This window comes from Lepus europaeus, chromosome 9, assembly GCF_033115175.1.
Source record: "Lepus europaeus isolate LE1 chromosome 9, mLepTim1.pri, whole genome shotgun sequence".
Lineage (NCBI taxonomy): Eukaryota > Metazoa > Chordata > Mammalia > Lagomorpha > Leporidae > Lepus > Lepus europaeus.
The window spans coordinates 95,315,402-95,332,304 of NC_084835.1; the positions used below are offsets into that span (position 1 = coordinate 95,315,402).

The 16,903-nt window shown below is 40.9% G+C and overlaps 1 protein-coding gene across 10 annotated transcripts in view; it reads right to left on the minus strand.

Moving 5' to 3' along the window:
* Window positions 1-16,903, minus strand: part of PIAS2 (protein inhibitor of activated STAT 2) — a 106,913-nt gene that overhangs the window by 38,254 nt on the left and 51,756 nt on the right. For all 10 annotated transcript variants that reach the window (XR_009866823.1, XM_062201622.1, XM_062201624.1 and 7 more), the window contains 5 exons: window positions 15,060-15,110; window positions 14,821-14,911; window positions 5,745-5,879; window positions 3,551-3,656; window positions 2,869-2,942 (listed from right to left, as the gene is read on the minus strand). Coding sequence is in view for 9 of the 10 variants with exons in the window: in XM_062201622.1 (XP_062057606.1) it covers window positions 2,869-2,942; window positions 3,551-3,656; window positions 5,745-5,879; window positions 14,821-14,911; window positions 15,060-15,110 (457 nt within the window). In the remaining variant the exon portion in view is untranslated. The remainder of the gene's footprint in view (window positions 1-2,868; window positions 2,943-3,550; window positions 3,657-5,744; window positions 5,880-14,820; window positions 14,912-15,059; window positions 15,111-16,903) is intronic.

Genomic DNA, 16,903 nt, shown 5'->3' on the forward strand with positions numbered 1-16,903 from the left:
TTATCAGATTTTTTAAAAAAGACATCAGAGTCTCAGGAGGTAAAAATCAAACCTGGCTTTCCTTTTCTATTTCCCAGCTACCTAGCCCAACTCTGCAGGACAGACTGAAAATCAGTAGCTGATGTCATGAAGGTAGATTTCCACAAAAAATTCACATTCAGAAATATAATTACACATGATCAATCAAGTACTTCTTCAATAACCACTGTGAAATTCTTCTCTGTAGGTTCCACTACCCAGACATTTGTGGTAAATCATCTTACAAACATCTTGCGAGATACAGCATGCAGTACTTCAGCACTCCAGGCTAGCATTTCTCCTGCTTCTGCCACGTAAACCCAGAGAGTTCACCTCTTTTCTTTCCAAGTGCCTGGGCCCCATCTTTCCTTTCTCATTTCCTGTTACTGCATCAGATCCTGTATTAGTTCCAGTTAGCTGAAAGGAACTCCATTCTGCTTTTTCCAACTGATACTAGGACTGTCTCTTCCTCACAAACTACCTTTTATCATCAACTTGTGCCATCCATCAAATGTGATCAAAACAGCTGAAAGAAATACTATCTGGTCTACTCTTAGTGCTCAGGAAACACAAAAGGTAAGTCTCAGGAACAGACCTGCTTGTCTCATCCACAAGCTGAGAAACACTGAATGAACTTCAAACAAACAGAAAGCTGTCTGGTACCACTCTTCTTAATTTAACATCATTAAAAAGTTGATTTTTTAAAGCTCTCCTGTTTGAGGGAGAATATTAACCACTCTAACACACTGTTTTCACTATTATTGAAAATCTAAGAATCCTTTTTTTTTTTTTTTTAAGATTTTATTTATTTATTTGACAGGTAGAGACAGTAAGAGGGAGAGACAGAGAGAAAGATCTTCCTTCCGCTGGTTCACTCCCCAGATGGCCACAATGGCTGGAGCTGAGCCGATCTGAAGCCAGCAGCCAGGTGGTTCTTCCTGGTCTCCCTTGCGAGTGCAGGGGCCCAAGGACTTGGGCCATCCTCTACTGCTTTCCCAGGCCACAGCAGAGAGCTGGATTGGAAGAGGAGCAGCCAGGACTAGAACTGGTACCCAAATGGGATGCCAGCACCACAGGCAGAGGATACTGTGCCACGGTGCCAGCACCTGAGAATCCTTTCTATGTTTGGTCATTGTGCCTTTTGTTGTTGCTCCCATGTAGAAGGAAGAAAACCAGATTCCAAGGAAATAAGACAGAGAAAATGGCCCTGGGCAACTGAAGAACTCTGCAGGTACACTGTGCAGCGGCACTTTCTTCCTGATGCACTAGTGTGGCATACTAAGACATAAAGGTGACGCGTTCCCTCCCCAGTGACTACAATCAGAATACAGTCGGTAATTAGCGTTTGCTGAACATATTAGGGTTAAATCATAAAAACTGCCAAGATTCAACTCTTTTTCACCAAAGTGGCAATTTCACTTGCTTCAACTAAAGTCAAATTTAATCTTAACACAAAAAGGAAGAAAAAAGTGATGTGAGGCCCCCCCATGGAGCTCGTGCCTGAAACCTGCATGGAGCTTGAGGACAGAGGAGGTGGGGGTTGAACACAGGTCCCCAGCCTCGAAATCCACCCCAGGGCACTCACTCCTCCTCTGCTGTGAGAAAGCCTTCTCCCGGGTTTGATAACCACGGGGTTCCCAGCTGCTAATCTCAATTTCACAAAATTCTATTCTTTCAATAAAGCCAAGGTGTTTTTTTAGGTTACTGATGATTAAAAAACATAATTAAAAAAAAAAAAAAAAAAAGCCCGCTTCGTTTAAAAAAAAAAAATTCTTGGTAGTAGAGAGGTGGTGCCCTTACAGTAAGGATGTTTCTATTTCAACCCAATTGGGCAGCATGGTTCTCTGAAAGAGAACTGGAATATCAGAAGAGTAAAATCTGTATTCCTGTCCTATCACTAACGCTGTGATCTAAGTTATTCAACTTCCTGCAGTCTCTCTCTCCTCATCTACCACTCGGGTCTCACCCCTCCACATGGGTTTGCTATGACAGTTAAATAAGCAGGACATAGCGAAAGCACAAATCATTCCTTTCTCACTCTTCTTTCTGACACAATTTTTTATCCACTCAAAAAAACAAGCATTTCTCACAATGGCCCATGGGCATTCAGTGAACACCCCAAAAACTCCATTTAAAAATTTCTCATTCCACAGATTTTGCTCATTCTTCTCATAGGGCAAGGTTTCCCTTTTAAAGAAGCCTTCACCCACTACTCTTAATCTCTCCCATCTCTGCACAGGTGCTGAGGGCATCTGCTGCCTTTCCTCGGGAGTTGGTCTTCTCTCTCAAACTAGATTAACTTTCAAAGACTTCTTCACCAGACTTCAGAATTGTTTCGTGTAATTAGCTCAATGCCAAGTACATGGGAGGCCTCCATCAGAGTTGCTGCCTGATTCTTCATCCAAGAGATATAAAATACAAATTACTCTGTAACTGAAACGTGCATTACAAAGACATTCTATGCATCCTAACTCATTAAGCCAAAGCCCTAAATTAGTGTTTATTGGGCCCCAGTCATTTTATCCTCTTTCAGTTCCACTTATACTGATAAAAGGAGTCAGCTCTTAATGTATGTTTATTGCTAGCTATGCATTACCTATTGCATTAATGATGACATTATCCTGAACCTAAAGTTATCTTCTACAAAAATATCCTTTTGGGTCTCTCCTTACATAGTCATTCTGTGGACAATAGAAATTATAATGCTGAACCATTAAATTCCAAAAGGGAAAAAGACAGAGTTGAGAATTCTATCATAATGTTATGGCTAATTCCCAAACTTACTTTTACAAGAAAATTAATCATTTATAAATAGCATAATTCCCCAGAATGCTTTGTTGCTTTACTTACAGGGCACATCAAGGATACCCGAAGGCTAGTTGTAGCAATTTCACTATCAGGATCTGCAGTAAGTTTTTCTTTAACTTTAAAAAGGGAAAAACAACAAAATTTTTAAAAATTAACACTGAAATATGAACAGAATTACAGATATATAGTATCTTATTTTAAAAATTTAAAATTTCTCAAACACTCTTAATAGGCCAACTAAATAGAAATCATTACATAATGTACTGAAAACAAATCCTAAAACTCCCAATATTAAGCTAAACAATTATGAACACACAAACTCTAGATGGCACGTTTGACCAATTTTTAAAAATTTCTCCTTAACAGTACAACTGCTAGGAAGGAAGAGTTTCAAAACAGAAACTGGTTAGGACCTAAGAACAAAATGAAGACAGGAACCTAGGATGTAGCAGTAGCTGAGTGTCCCCGCTTCTCTAACACACATTCGTTACTCTTTTAATTGTTAAGTTTGTAAACAGAAAAGACAAAAATATTCTTACACTGTCTCTGACAGCTGAAAACTACACACGCAGTAACGTTTCTGTGACTTTATTCACCAGGTAGTGTTAGCTTGTAAGCTAATGAATAGATGCCAATATGATAAATACTGGTGTGTACATGAGGTTTTAGTTATTTCTTTTTTCCCCAATTCAGCGCCTCATATGCTCTTACAAACATTACTTACTTAGTGCTCTGGAATGATCAGGGTTTCTAATACCTTTCATTTTTAATCTTTGTAATAACATGGCTGAAGTGAGCTGTCGTACAAGATATACGGACATGGAGTAATTCTACAAAGAAAGATAACCTGTATTAAAGATGAGAATTAATATTCTATTGACATAAGAAACTTATATAAGAAACTTTGGTTTCTAAAAATAAAAATCAGAATAAGTTCCACAGTATGGTCAATGTCTGGCAAGGGTACAAAATCGACTCCATGACTTCAGGAAAGATAAAAAGCTCAATCATTTTAAACCTATTTTGCAATCACGTATCACTTTAAAGTATCCACTGGTATGATAACCCTGCCTAGATCAGTGGTTTTCAAACCATGTTTCTGGCCAGTGCCGTGGCTTAACAGGCTAATCCTCTGCCTTATGGCGCCGGCACACCAGGTTCTAGTCCCAGTCGGGGCGCCAGATTCTATCCCGGTTGCCCCTCTTCCAGGCCAGCTCTCTGCTATGGCCCGGGAAGGCAGTGGAGGATGGCTCAAGTCCTTGGGCCCTGCACCCGCATGGGAGACCAGGAGAAGCACCTGGCTCCTGGCTTCAGATCAGCGAGATGCGCCAGCTGCAGTGGCCATTGGCCACTCTCTCTCTCACCTTTCTCTCTCTCTCTCACCATCCACTCTGCCTGTCAAAAAAAAAAACAAAACAACAACAAAAACAAAAAAACAAACCATGTTTCTAACCGAGCAAAACTGGTTACCTTAGGGGCCACCAAGAAGAATGTACCCTTCCATGCCTACTTCTAACCAGAATCATTCTGTTTTCAACTATTTTATATAATGGAGAGCTCATAATTTCATTTAAAAATAGGTTTTACTGCAGAAAAAATTCAAAGTCTAGTAGTCTGAATTAACACTTTGAAGACATAGTTTTAAAGTTTTAATTCTAGCAGAAAAAAACCACCTGCTTCATGGCCTTGAGCAAATCACCCAAACAAACCCAGTTTAAGTTTTCCTCTGAAGAAAACTTTGGCAAATTAACTCCTGTTCCCAAACAGCCATTTTAATGAGGAAGGGGCAGCCACTCTAAGGCACATGAAGAAATAAAAAAAAGGCAAGGCCAGAAAATATCAGCATCCAATCCCATATCTCTTAGATCTGGCATAAAGCAACCTTTGTTAGCTATTGAGTTATGGAGAGATTAAATATAATTTTAACCTAAATGCTGGGGAAAAAAATAACCTCTTACCATTGCACTATGTGTATGCTTTTCCATACAAATGATTCTACAATAAACAGAATACTTTAATTGCTGCCAAATCAAATTGCCTAAATACTACATTTAAAAGTCTTCAAATATCTAAACATCCAATATGTTGTATGGATTTTGAGTCAATTATTTTAATTACAAGAAATGACTATTAATTCCATTATGTTGCAAAATTATCTCTAGTATCTACAATCATTTAGTTAAAAATCTGTTACTTATCCAGTGTTGCTATGTACATATGCATGCTTCAATTTCTCCACATACAAAACATGAATATTTTCCCTGTATTTCCATGAAATAGGAACATTAACGTTGATGTTCAGAAATTAACTGAAATCTTTCCCCACCATTTCATTAAATAAACAATTCTAAAATGTAAATTCCCTGATTAACATCCCATAAGTGATACATAATTCATTTGGAAGCTAAGAACCAGCAGAAAGCCAAGTTCATCAACCTGAATGTATAAAGGAAATATTTTTTTTTTTTTTAAGCAAGATGCCCACACTATCTGACATATGCTATCTATGTAGAGGCTGGACCAGAGTATTCCAAATCACAACATGGGCATATTCAACCATTTTCCCCAAAGACAGATGAGACAATGCTGTCTTTGTACCTTTTCATAAGCACTCATCACTGAAAGCTTTGTTAAAATACTAAACACACACAAATACACACACACACACAAACAATGATGAAACTACTATCAGGAAAATTCAAAGCAGTATTTGGGTAATCTCACAATTAAAAGTTCTAACCTTTAAAAAAAAAAAAAAAAAGTTCTAACCTTAAGAATCTCCAGTTACCACAAATTGAATATTAGTGTTTTTTAGAGTTTACACATGAAAAGCTGAGTGAACTAGGCTAAGAAGAAAAATAAATAAAACCAACTCCCAGTGGAGTTACCCTCCTACTACTCAAAAAGGATTTTTTTACCTTTCCAATCTCTGATGCCCAAGAGATGGAAATCTGGTTTGGCACAGCGGAGGATAACCTAACTAAAGACGTAATATTCAAGGGCCGCCCAGGGCGCTTCTGCTCAATTCCATTTTTAGGTGGTGGTGCGTAACCCTACAATCACAGGAAAGAAAAATTAGTTTAAAATCTCTGTAGGTGATTAATCATCTTAGCGAAAATAGACACAGATCGTCCTTAATTTCTGCTATTCTTCAGTTATTTTTATTTCATCCTGGAAATCACCTAAGTCCAGAAAATTAGAAGACAAAAAATCCATGTTCCATCATTAAACTAAAGATAGTGGCATCTTGCCACATTGTCTGAGTCTCTTAAAAATAGGAAACCAAGCTTTAGAGACGACATCACCCTTCTTCATGACTCATCTGAGGAGGCCCCACTGTAAGCAGCATGCGCGGTGAGGATGAGGGTGAGGAAGAGCAAACTTTGGGAATTAAAAGGAGGAAGGAATTATTAAATTTCAAAGCAATTACCAAAATCATTTGACAAAACTGTTACCCACTACATTTTCTGAGCAAGAAATTATCATCTTTGGAGTTCTGGGATCTTAGCTTCGGCCTGGCCCTGTTCCCACTGTCACAGCCATTTGGGGAAGGAACTGGCAGATGAAAGATCTGTTTCCCTATCTCTCTCTGTAACTCTGCCTTTCAAATACATTTAAAAAAAAAATGCTCAGAAGAACTTTAGTGATACAATTTAGTCTATCCATTACTTATTTCTCTACACACAACATAGAAATAAAAGCAAAATGAACTAAGTTATTCCTTTTGAGAACAAAGAAGTATCTGCTGAATCACTTTTCATTTAGTCATCAATGCAAGTTTGTCCAACATGATACTCTCCTATATGCAGGGAGAGGTGGAGAGATAAAATACGCTTCTTAAATCCATATTCATTCCACTGGTATCTCTCAGGTTTCCCTAAGTCTGACATCCTTAACTGTGTTAATACTGATAAAATTATATTTTATGAGAAATATCAATGAAAGTTTTCCAGACAACAGCCAGGATTCAGGCTCCTCCCTCAAAATGTCCTTAAATTATCTGCTGGAAGAGGGGATGTAGCTAACCATTATGCTATGGGAATACCATCTAAGTTGAACAAGTATACACAGTGAAAATGTATCACAGCTATTACCTGGTCATCATCAACTTTCAGATATTCTTGGATTTCAATGATATTGAAATATGTACCTCAGCAATGATGAAATACATCATCAGTGGTGTTAATACAGCAGGGCTAAGGAACTGCCTACCTACAACTTGGGAATACTCTCCATTGTTTCTTAAGCAGTAGACAGTAATCAGGTGGAAGTCCTACAACTTTTAACAAAATTTTGAAAATCATTAGGAGTTAAGACAAAACTAACTATGATAAAGAAGAGAAGGAGGAGAATGAAGGGAAGAGAGAGTGCTAGTGCCCCCACTGCTGGTTCACTCTTTAAATACCCTAACAGGCAGCACTGGGCCAGGCCCAAGTTAGTAGCCCAGAAACTCAATGCAACACTTGAGCCATCACTGTTGCCTCCCAGGTGTGCATTAGCAGGAAGCTGGAATCAGGAGTAGAGCCAGGGCTCAGCCACAGGCCCTCTGACATGGAATGTGAGCATTCAAACACATCCCCATTAACTTACATCTCAATATGGAAATTGGAATAATGTGTCTGGGTCTGTCTGGAGGGTTTTAGCCAACTAAATTTGTTCATGTGAGATGCAACAGGAAAAACAAGTCTTCCTACAATCATTCTATGAGCTGATTTAATGAGCAACAAGCAGAAGGAATATCAACACCAGTGCCTAGGTAACTTTGTTTGAAACTTTCATTTTGCCTATTTTTGGCTTGGAAGAGAATTCTGTCTGCTGGTATCTCTGATAGGTCAACCAAATAAGAACAATGGCACAAGATCTGCCAAGACGATAAAAATAACTCATGAACTAGGTCAACATGAACTCTGTATATTGGAATTTGAGTCACAAGACATTTTTTTGCCAGAGGAGAAGTGAGCAATGTGAGCAAGCAGGCTAACAGCAAATGTAAGAATAAAGTGTTAACCTCACAACCACGTGTGGTTATTAGTCCTAATCTTCTGAAGTATTTTCAATCTATTCTCTAAACCACTAGTGTGGCTCAATGGTAATTCTGATTCATCTGTTAAGCTGTATCCTTCCCCTAACCATCAGCAGTACCACCCCATCATCAATGACCTGCTTATCAAGAACAGGGTGTGGTTGGAATTTTGTAAAATATACATGTTTGAGGGCCAGAACTGTGGTGCAGTGGGTTAAGCTGCCACCAGCGACACTGACTTCCCATATGGGCACCAGCTGGGGTCCTGGCTGCTCGACACCTGATCCAGCTCCCTGCTAGTGTGCCTGGGAAAACAGTGCCTGTCACCCACGTGAAGACCTGGGTGGAGTTCCTGGCTTTCTGGCTTTGGCCTGGCTCAATCCCAGCTGTTGCAGCCATTTTGGAAGTGAATCAGTGGATGGAAGATCTTTCTCTCTAACTTGGTCTTTCAAATAAAAAAATAAATAAATCTTAAAATATATGCATGTAAATGTTTAGCCTTCACAGATTTATAACAATTTTTAATGGAAAAATAAAACCAAGTTCATCCGACAGTGGACTGGAGGGACAAATCTTTCTAAATAAGCACTGCTAAAAAGCACCAGTAGAAAACTTGTTAGTCTAACACTTCGGTAAAAGAAATGTTTTATGACACACGCTGTAACAACATCCTACCTTCCTTACAATTATGACAAAAGTCTGCAATCATGTTCCTTTATAGTTCCTCCTAAATTTTAAAATTACCACTAGTTCCTTAATACAGGGTACTTCAGATAGTGTGTAGAAAAACTCTTGAAACCTATGCATATAAGAGATCTTCCAAAGTTCATGGAAAATTATGTATTAAAAATTATGCACAAAAATAAACAACTTTTAATTTCACTTTTCCATGAACTTTGTGAAGTATCCTCAAACTACCAATACAGACTGACTTTGTAATTTATATATGGAAATTTTCTCTTTTCTTTTTTTGACAGCAGAGTTAGACAGTGAGAGACAGAGACAATGAGAGAGAGAGAGAGAAAGGTCTTCCTCCTGTTGGTTCACCCCCCAAATGGCGGTTACGGCCGGCATGCTGCGCTGATCCAAAGCCAGGAGCCACGTGCTTCTTCCTAGTCTCCCATGAGGGTGCAGGGCCCAAGCACTTGGGCCATCCTCCACTGCATTCCCGGGCCACAGCAGAGAGCTGGACTGGAAGAGGAGCAATCGGGACTCGAACCCAGGGTGCCAGCGCCACAGGCAGAGGATTAGCCAAGTGAGCCGGGGCGCCAGCCTATATATGGAAATTTTCAAACACACACAAAAGTAGACAGAATAGCTTCAATAACCACCAACATATTAACAAACTTTGTTTCCTTTGTCTCTGATCCCACCAGTCCTACCAGGTAACATACACACAGCACAAATACACTTCTTACCATCCTTAAATACAAACTCTAGACATGCCACTTGACCTACATATACTTTAATATGTATTTCAAGTAAGACCTATTAAGAAAAACAGCACTAGAACCTTACAAAAAAAATCAATAACCTCTTTTTATTTTTTTGACTGCCTCAATGATGTCTTTTCATTTACTTTTATTACTGATAATTCCAAACATATATAGAGAAACCAGTATACTGACCACTCAGCTCAATAATTTACCCACGAACTATCTTTACCCACTTTATCTCCCCCCACCCGTGCCAATTATTTTAAAGCAAATCCCAGATGCCAGGCATCTGTATTTTCTTCCAGTTTTGTATTTATGATGTCCTTTTAGTCTGAACCAGAATGCAAACTCATATTTGCATTTAGTTAGGTCTCCAAAGTCTCTTTCAATCTACAGACATATCCTGCTCCCCATATCCATTTCTTTTCCAATGTTGTTAAGAGAAATCAGGAATTATGACCTGAAGGACGTTCTCATATTCTAAATTAGATTGCTTCATCATGGTATGAAGTTATGTTGCTCTACCACTCATTAATTTTTTATTTTATTAACTATAGGCAAAGTGATGATGAAGAGGGGAGAGACAGAGATCTCCCATCCACTGGTTCACTCCTCAGATGGCCACAATAGCGGGGACTAGCCCAGAGTTGCTAAACAGGAACTCCATCCTAGACTCCCACCAGAGTGGCAGAGGCCCAATTACTTGGGCTACGTTCTGCTGCTTTCCTAGGTGCATTAGCAGGGAGCTGGATCGGAAGTGGCATAGCCAGGACTTGAACCACTCCTCACACAAATGCAACAGCTTAGCCTGCTGTGTCACAACTCTGGTCCCCTTTAATTTTTATTTATTGATTGATTGATTTTGCTCACATATTTTAACTGTCCCATTTTCAGTGATGCCATGAGGATCTCTCCACTGTTAAGTTCCCATCAAGCTTTGGCCTAACAGGTTATAGGGATGGCTACCTAGAGTCACTGCACAATTCCAGACTGCAAGATTTTTTAATTCTATTGTATTAGTTGAAATGTTTCCTTAAAGAACTTAATGACATCAAAATCTGTTTACCTTGGGGGGCCAGCACTGTGGCACTCCCTGCTGATGCGCCTGGGAAAGTAGCTGAGCATGGCCCAATTCCTTGGGCTCCTACAACCACATGGGAGACCCAGAAGAAGCTCCTGGTTCTGGATTGGGTCAGCTCTGGCCATTGTGGCCATTTGAAGTGAATCAGTGAATGGAAGACCTCTCTGTGTCTACTTCTTTCTGGAACTCTTTTAAATAAATAAAACAAATCTTAAAAAATCTGTTTACCTTAAAATAGATGATTTGCTTGCCTTTATCAATTTTCAAAGTAATGAGGTAGTGCAACTTCCACCTAGTTTATTTTCATAGAATTATAAAATCTTTTATGTATTTGATAGTTCTGAGTCCACTGCAGTCATTCTTTAAGACTGCAATATTACCCCCAACTTACGTCATGGAGCAGCCTTTTTTTTTTTTTTTCCTGACAGGCAGAGTGGATAGTGAGAGAGAGGGAGACAGAGAGAAAGGTCTTCCTTTTTGCCATTGGTTCACCCTCCAATGGCCACTGCGGCCGGCGCATCTCGCTGATCCGAAGCCAGGTGCTTCTCCTGGTTTCCCATGTGGGTGCAGGGCCCAAGGACTTGGGCCATCCTCCACTGCCTTCCTGGGCCACAGCAGAGAGCTGGCCTGGAAGAGGGGCAACCTGGATAGAATCCGGCGCCCGAACCGGGACTAGAACCCCGTGTGCCGGCGCCGCAAGGCGGAGGATTAGCCTGTTAAGCCACGGCGCCGGCTGGGCAGTCTTTTTAAATTGGGATGTATGCATGGATTTTAAAAGCAAAAATGCAAAGTTTACTTCAGGCCAGATTTACTTAAGGCAAACCATAGCTGTGACTGCAACATAGCAGTGGGAAACAGAAAATTCATAAACTCAGAACACCTCTTAATCACCCTTCAACCTTATAGCTCTACAATTTTTTTAGTCTGTTTAAAAAGAAAAATAATTCAGCCTCTCAAAATAACTCCCTAAGCAAAGATAGCTTTTTTTTCCTTCTTTTTTCCAAAGACACATGGAATTTTCTCATCAGTGTGTACACTGGTAGCTGCATGGAGTAAGAGATGGAGGGACTCTGTGGCAGCTTCCTGTCTGTCCTTGCCGGATGTCACCATCCTGCAATTCTTGCCAAGACCAGCTTACTGTCTTCCTTGCAACAGAGAAACCCGGAAAACTATCACATAAAAGCGTTTTATGAAACTCATCATCTCAATGTGGGTAAAACAGCATCTAAGCTGCTTCCATCACTATCTGATCCTTAGGTATCTGGGATGACAAGTAACACCAGTTCCTGTTCAGTTTACTTTGAACATCAAGTACGTTGGCCAGCTCTCCTGGGTCCATAACAACTGGATATTGCAAAAAGGTCACACACATGAGGACTTGCTCCAGGACACAAATTCAAATACTCAGAGCTTTTGTGGGAAATTCCATGGCTGTGTCAAACTTAACTCCCCAGGATGTGTTGTTCAATAACCCAGGATCATGGGCAAGTACTATACGTCAAACTTTTTTGTGGCCTGCTGGTGCTCTGCATCAAAGTCCCTGGGGTTCCCATGGCAGTCAAGAGCTCAACGGAACTCTGACAGGATAACGGTAGCATTCTTTGTGTGAGGCTGCGGCACACTCATCCTGTGATTCTCAAAAATCTCAGAATCCTGCTTCATGCTAATGAAGACTGCATTTCATTACCCATTCAACAGCCACTGTGGATCGAGAGGCAGTTTAGTGAAATTTCCATTGGTCGCCTCTGAATTTTACACTAGTTGTTCTATGTTCTTTGGGATAGCCCAGCAGGTCAGTCAAGTCCCGCCCATTGTCTTTTGTTTTTGAAAGGTATCTCTGCCTTTCTTCCAATGCTCCATTTTTTTTCTTCTTCACAACTGCTCCTGGAACCACTGCAGGTCTCCGGCTTCAGGGGCGAGTAACAGACTCATCAGACTTTGTGTTGTAGCCAGTATGTTCACAAATGGTCTCAGGTAAGTATTCTCCAGGGTTAGAGCGTGCTTTCTGAGCAGCCACGTTCCAGAGGAAGTGCTCAGTTGCCAAACTTCCTCTCTCAAAAAGACTGGAAGAGTAACACATTTTAGAGCTATGAACAGTGATACTGCACACCTCCCATGCGGAGAGATCCCACAACATGACACCGACTAGTCCATTTGGAAGTTCTGTGAACCTGTGTGTACCCACACATATATAACCACATGTTCTGCAGAAATGCCAGAGTTTGGGTAGACACAGCCCCTACCAGTGGCCCAGTCCCATGATGAGGTCTTAAGTGTCTATAGACATTAAGAAGGCCTCTATTCCTCTTTCTTCAAGGACAGTGAGAATGGTAAACAGCAATTAGAGTCAAAGAAATCTTAGCACGTCTTGGGCAATGAAAAATAGGTAAGAAAACCACAGAAAGTATGCAGAGTCACTCTAAAATCTGTAATTTTCCCACACTTCTTTTGCTACACATGTGGCTACCCACGGGTATCCTTCAGCTCCAAGTAGGGCTGCTTCTTCTCTTGGTTCAGATCTTTGTAAGACACATCCCGTTAAAAGACAATTCTTGAGAATCTTGTTGCTTGTGGTCAGGAACTTGAGAGGCAAAATGTCCCACGGGAGTTTTCTGAACATGTATGGGACTAAGTAAGCAACCCACCCTTACCACATCTACTCAAACTCTGCAATTTCCCCCTTTAATCCCCAGAGGAAGGTCTCAATTGGCTTTAGTCTTACAGGCATCTTTCAAAGAGTCAGCTGGTGTTGTAATGTGCTCAAGTCCTATAAAATTCATGAAACAAGTGCCTCTCAGGTCTCTAGATCCACAGCTTGTGTACAGACAAATCAGACTCCTAACAACTAAGACAAGCCAGATCTCTTTGACTATAAAGCTCAGCCTAGGCCACGGGTTAGCTTCACTTTGGGGTTTAATTACAAGCATTTGGCTCTGGGGGAGATCACGCAACTGCTAAGAGTCTCTGTTGCTCCCATACGTATTCCAGAGCCAAGGCTCAGGCTCAGCAGGAACACTGAGTAGCTTCCGCATCTCCTCAGTGGTAGCTGCTATGGTGTCTGTGATGCTGAAAGGGAAACCTGCCTTACTGGTAGGTTCACTGTTCTCAGAGTGTTTTAGTTACAGAAATATGCCTCCACTTGACAGGCCATATTCTACTATGGTTTCGATTATGAATGGTATCAACATAGTTAACATATCTTGGCTCTCATTGGAAACCAATACACAGTCTACTTAAATAAAAGTTAAGACTTGCCTAGGCCGACGCTGTGGCTTAAAAGGCTAATCCTCCGCCTTGTGGCGCCGGCACACCGGGTTCTAGTCCCAGTTGGGGCGCCGGATTCTATCCCAGTTGCCCCTCTTCCAGGCTAGCTCTCTGCTATGGCCCGGGAAGGCAGTGGAGGATGGCCCAAGTCCTTGGGCCCTGCACCTGCATGGGAGACCAGGAGAAGCACCTGGCTCCTGGCTTTGGATCAGCACGATGCGCTGGCCGCAGTGGCCATTGGAGGGTGAACCAACGGCAAAAAGGAAGACCTTTCTCTCTGTCTCTCTCACTATCCACTCTGCCTGTCAAAAAAAAAAAAAAAAAAAAAGGACTTGTCTAAACAGAAATTGAAGAGTCCAGAGGTATCCATTAGGCAAGACAGACACTGCATGTACTACACACACACACACACACACATATATCTCCTAAGTTTTGAGGCTTGTATGTTGCCTCAAACAACAGGGCATCAAATATCACTGCACCTTCCCACAATGTGTATCAGCAAAGTCCAAGCCTAAATTTTTAAGTTTTATTTATTTGAAAGGTAGAGTGACAGATCTTCCATCTTGTGGATCACTCCCTATATGGCTCCAACAGCTGGGGCTGGGCCGGAGCCAGGAGCCAGGAGCCAGGAGCTGCATCCTGATCTCCTGCATGGAAATGAGCCATCTTTTGCTGCCTTCCCAGGGATTTGGAACAGAAGCAAAGCAGCTAAGACTTGAATTGGCACTTGACATAGGATACACGGTATTGCAAATGGCAGCCTAAACCCCAAAAGGCTGGTCCGAAGCCTGGACTTCTTCATCTCTGTGGCCAGCGGCCCTCAGCTGCCTGTACTTTCACCATGTCATCCGTGGGCCAAGCACAGCTCATCCAAATATCTATCACAGCATGCCGCTATATATATGAAGTACCCAAGCCCCATCTTGCTGTGCTGTTTCATATGATTCCAAGAGTCTTTCACAGATTCCTTGGTTTCTGAAACCAGATGGTCCAGGTTCATCTTTTCCACTTCCCCAAGACCTGCAATCAGCCATTATTTCTCCAAGGAGCCACAGATCCCCCTAGTGGACAATAGTATTTAATCTTGATGCTATAACTGATTATTAGTACTGAGTTATCACTGTTTCTAGACTTTTCCATATTATACTAAACTTATACGAAAACCAGGTAAACAAAGTACAACTTACAGGCAAAGGAAACAGCTTCCCATTTACTTTTATACACAGACTATTGGGATAGTTATCTTCTTGAGGACAACTAGTCTCTGCCAGGCAAAGTCTACATTAAAAGAAAAAAAGAAGGAAAGAAAGAAAATTAGTCCTCAACAGTGTATTCAAACATGATTATGTGTTTTCAAATTCAGGACTATGTATATGTACATAATGAGCCAATATGAAATTAAGGTAATAGAAAATATCAAACTCACCTCAGCTGAACTTGGACTGTATAATCTCTCCTGCCACCCGGCAAAAAATCTCTGTTGGAAAAAGAAAACTTTTAAGTGGATTAAGAAAGCACAGTAACAAGAACACTCTCATCAGAAAAAAAGTGATATTAATGTTTTTATTCTTATTCCTTAGAAGATGAATACTGGTCTATCAATGGCCTTAATCAAAACACTAGAATGATAACTCCCACTTCCTTAATTTTTAGGCATGTCATCACAGAGATGTTAGGATATATTCATTCGTAGGTACTTTGATGGTGCAGTTTTTCTGCAATAGACAATAAATTTGCTTAACAAGAAAAAGAGCACTCTAGGTTCTCAAAGTGTTAACCCATTAATCTATTTGCTTAGTGGTTTTTACTCTTGGTTCAGCAGTCTAATCATATGAAAATTTAAAAAATATATGAAGACGCGTTCACCAGATAGTCTTATGGGTCTTAGGTAGAGCCTTAGCATTAGTTTTACAGCTATTCAGATGATGCTACTATAGAACCAGAATAAAGGAAGCAGTAGTACCTAGAGTCACGGCATCTCTATACCATGGCAACTTCACAATTATGTACACAATTAAAAACACAGAACTTCTTTCCATTGCTAGATTAGATTCTAAGAGCCCCATATAAAATATCTTTAGTACTGAACCTTCTACATCTTGACCACTTAAGATGGAGTCCACAATGAAGCAGCATTGTTACTCCTCACCAGCTTATCAGGAACGCAGAATCTCAGACTCCACTCCAGATCTAAAAATCAGTCTTGATTTTTGAACAAGTCCCCCAGGTTACAAGGACATACATTACAGCTAAAAAATCTTAAGTCTTTTTTTTTTTAAAGTATTTATTTATTTGAAACCCAGAGTTACACACAGAAGCAGCAGAGAGAGAAAGAGAGAGGTCTTCCATCCACTGGTTCACCCCCCCATTGGCCACACAGCCAGAGCTATGCCATTCCGAAGCCAGGAACTTCTGGGTTTCCCAAGTGGGTGCAGGGGCCCAAGGACTTCGGCCACCTTCTACTGCTTTCCCAGGCCAGCTGGATTGGAAGTAGAGCAGCCCAGACTCAAACTGGTGCCCCTATGGGATGCCGGCACTGCAGGCGGTAGCTTTACTCCCTACGCCACAGTGCCAGCCCCCATCCTAAATCTTGAACTCTGCCAGAGGGCATCATTAGGGTGGTCCTTTCTTGAGAAATCTAGAGAAGTACACGTAAGCCTCATTGCTTATGGTTTGGACCTTAGTTTGAATATTGAATGTCCCCGAAAGACCCCTATGTTAAAGGCTTGGTCACCAAATATTTACGTTAATGCTAAAAGGGCAGAAACTTAATCCAATTTTGATTCAGTTATGAGGCCTTTAGAAAAGGTTTAGATTGGATTACGTTTAGGGCGGAGCTCATGCTGAAATCAGAGACTTAATAAGGGGAGACAGATAGCTGTCTCCTCTTGCCGTGTGCTGAGCTACGTCACCTCAGGATTGATTCTGTCAGTAGGAAAGCCTTCACCAGAGTCAGAACCCAAAGACCCTGCTGATCTTCAACTGCAACTCCAAAATCATGAGCCAAAATTAACCTAATCACCTCCTAAGCAGCTCCCTAGGTATTATATCATAGTACCAAAAAGCTGACTAATATACTCATCTGGCTCTAACTAGACCAGTTTGTTTCCAATCCTCTGTTCATTGGCAGGCAGTAAAGCTCAGTAATAACCAGCTTTAGCATCCCAACCTGTACAATCTTGGACAGTCACTTAACCTTTCTTTGATTTTTACAACTGTTAAAGATGGCAAATTATTGCATCTACCTCACTGAGCTGTTGTGACAATTAA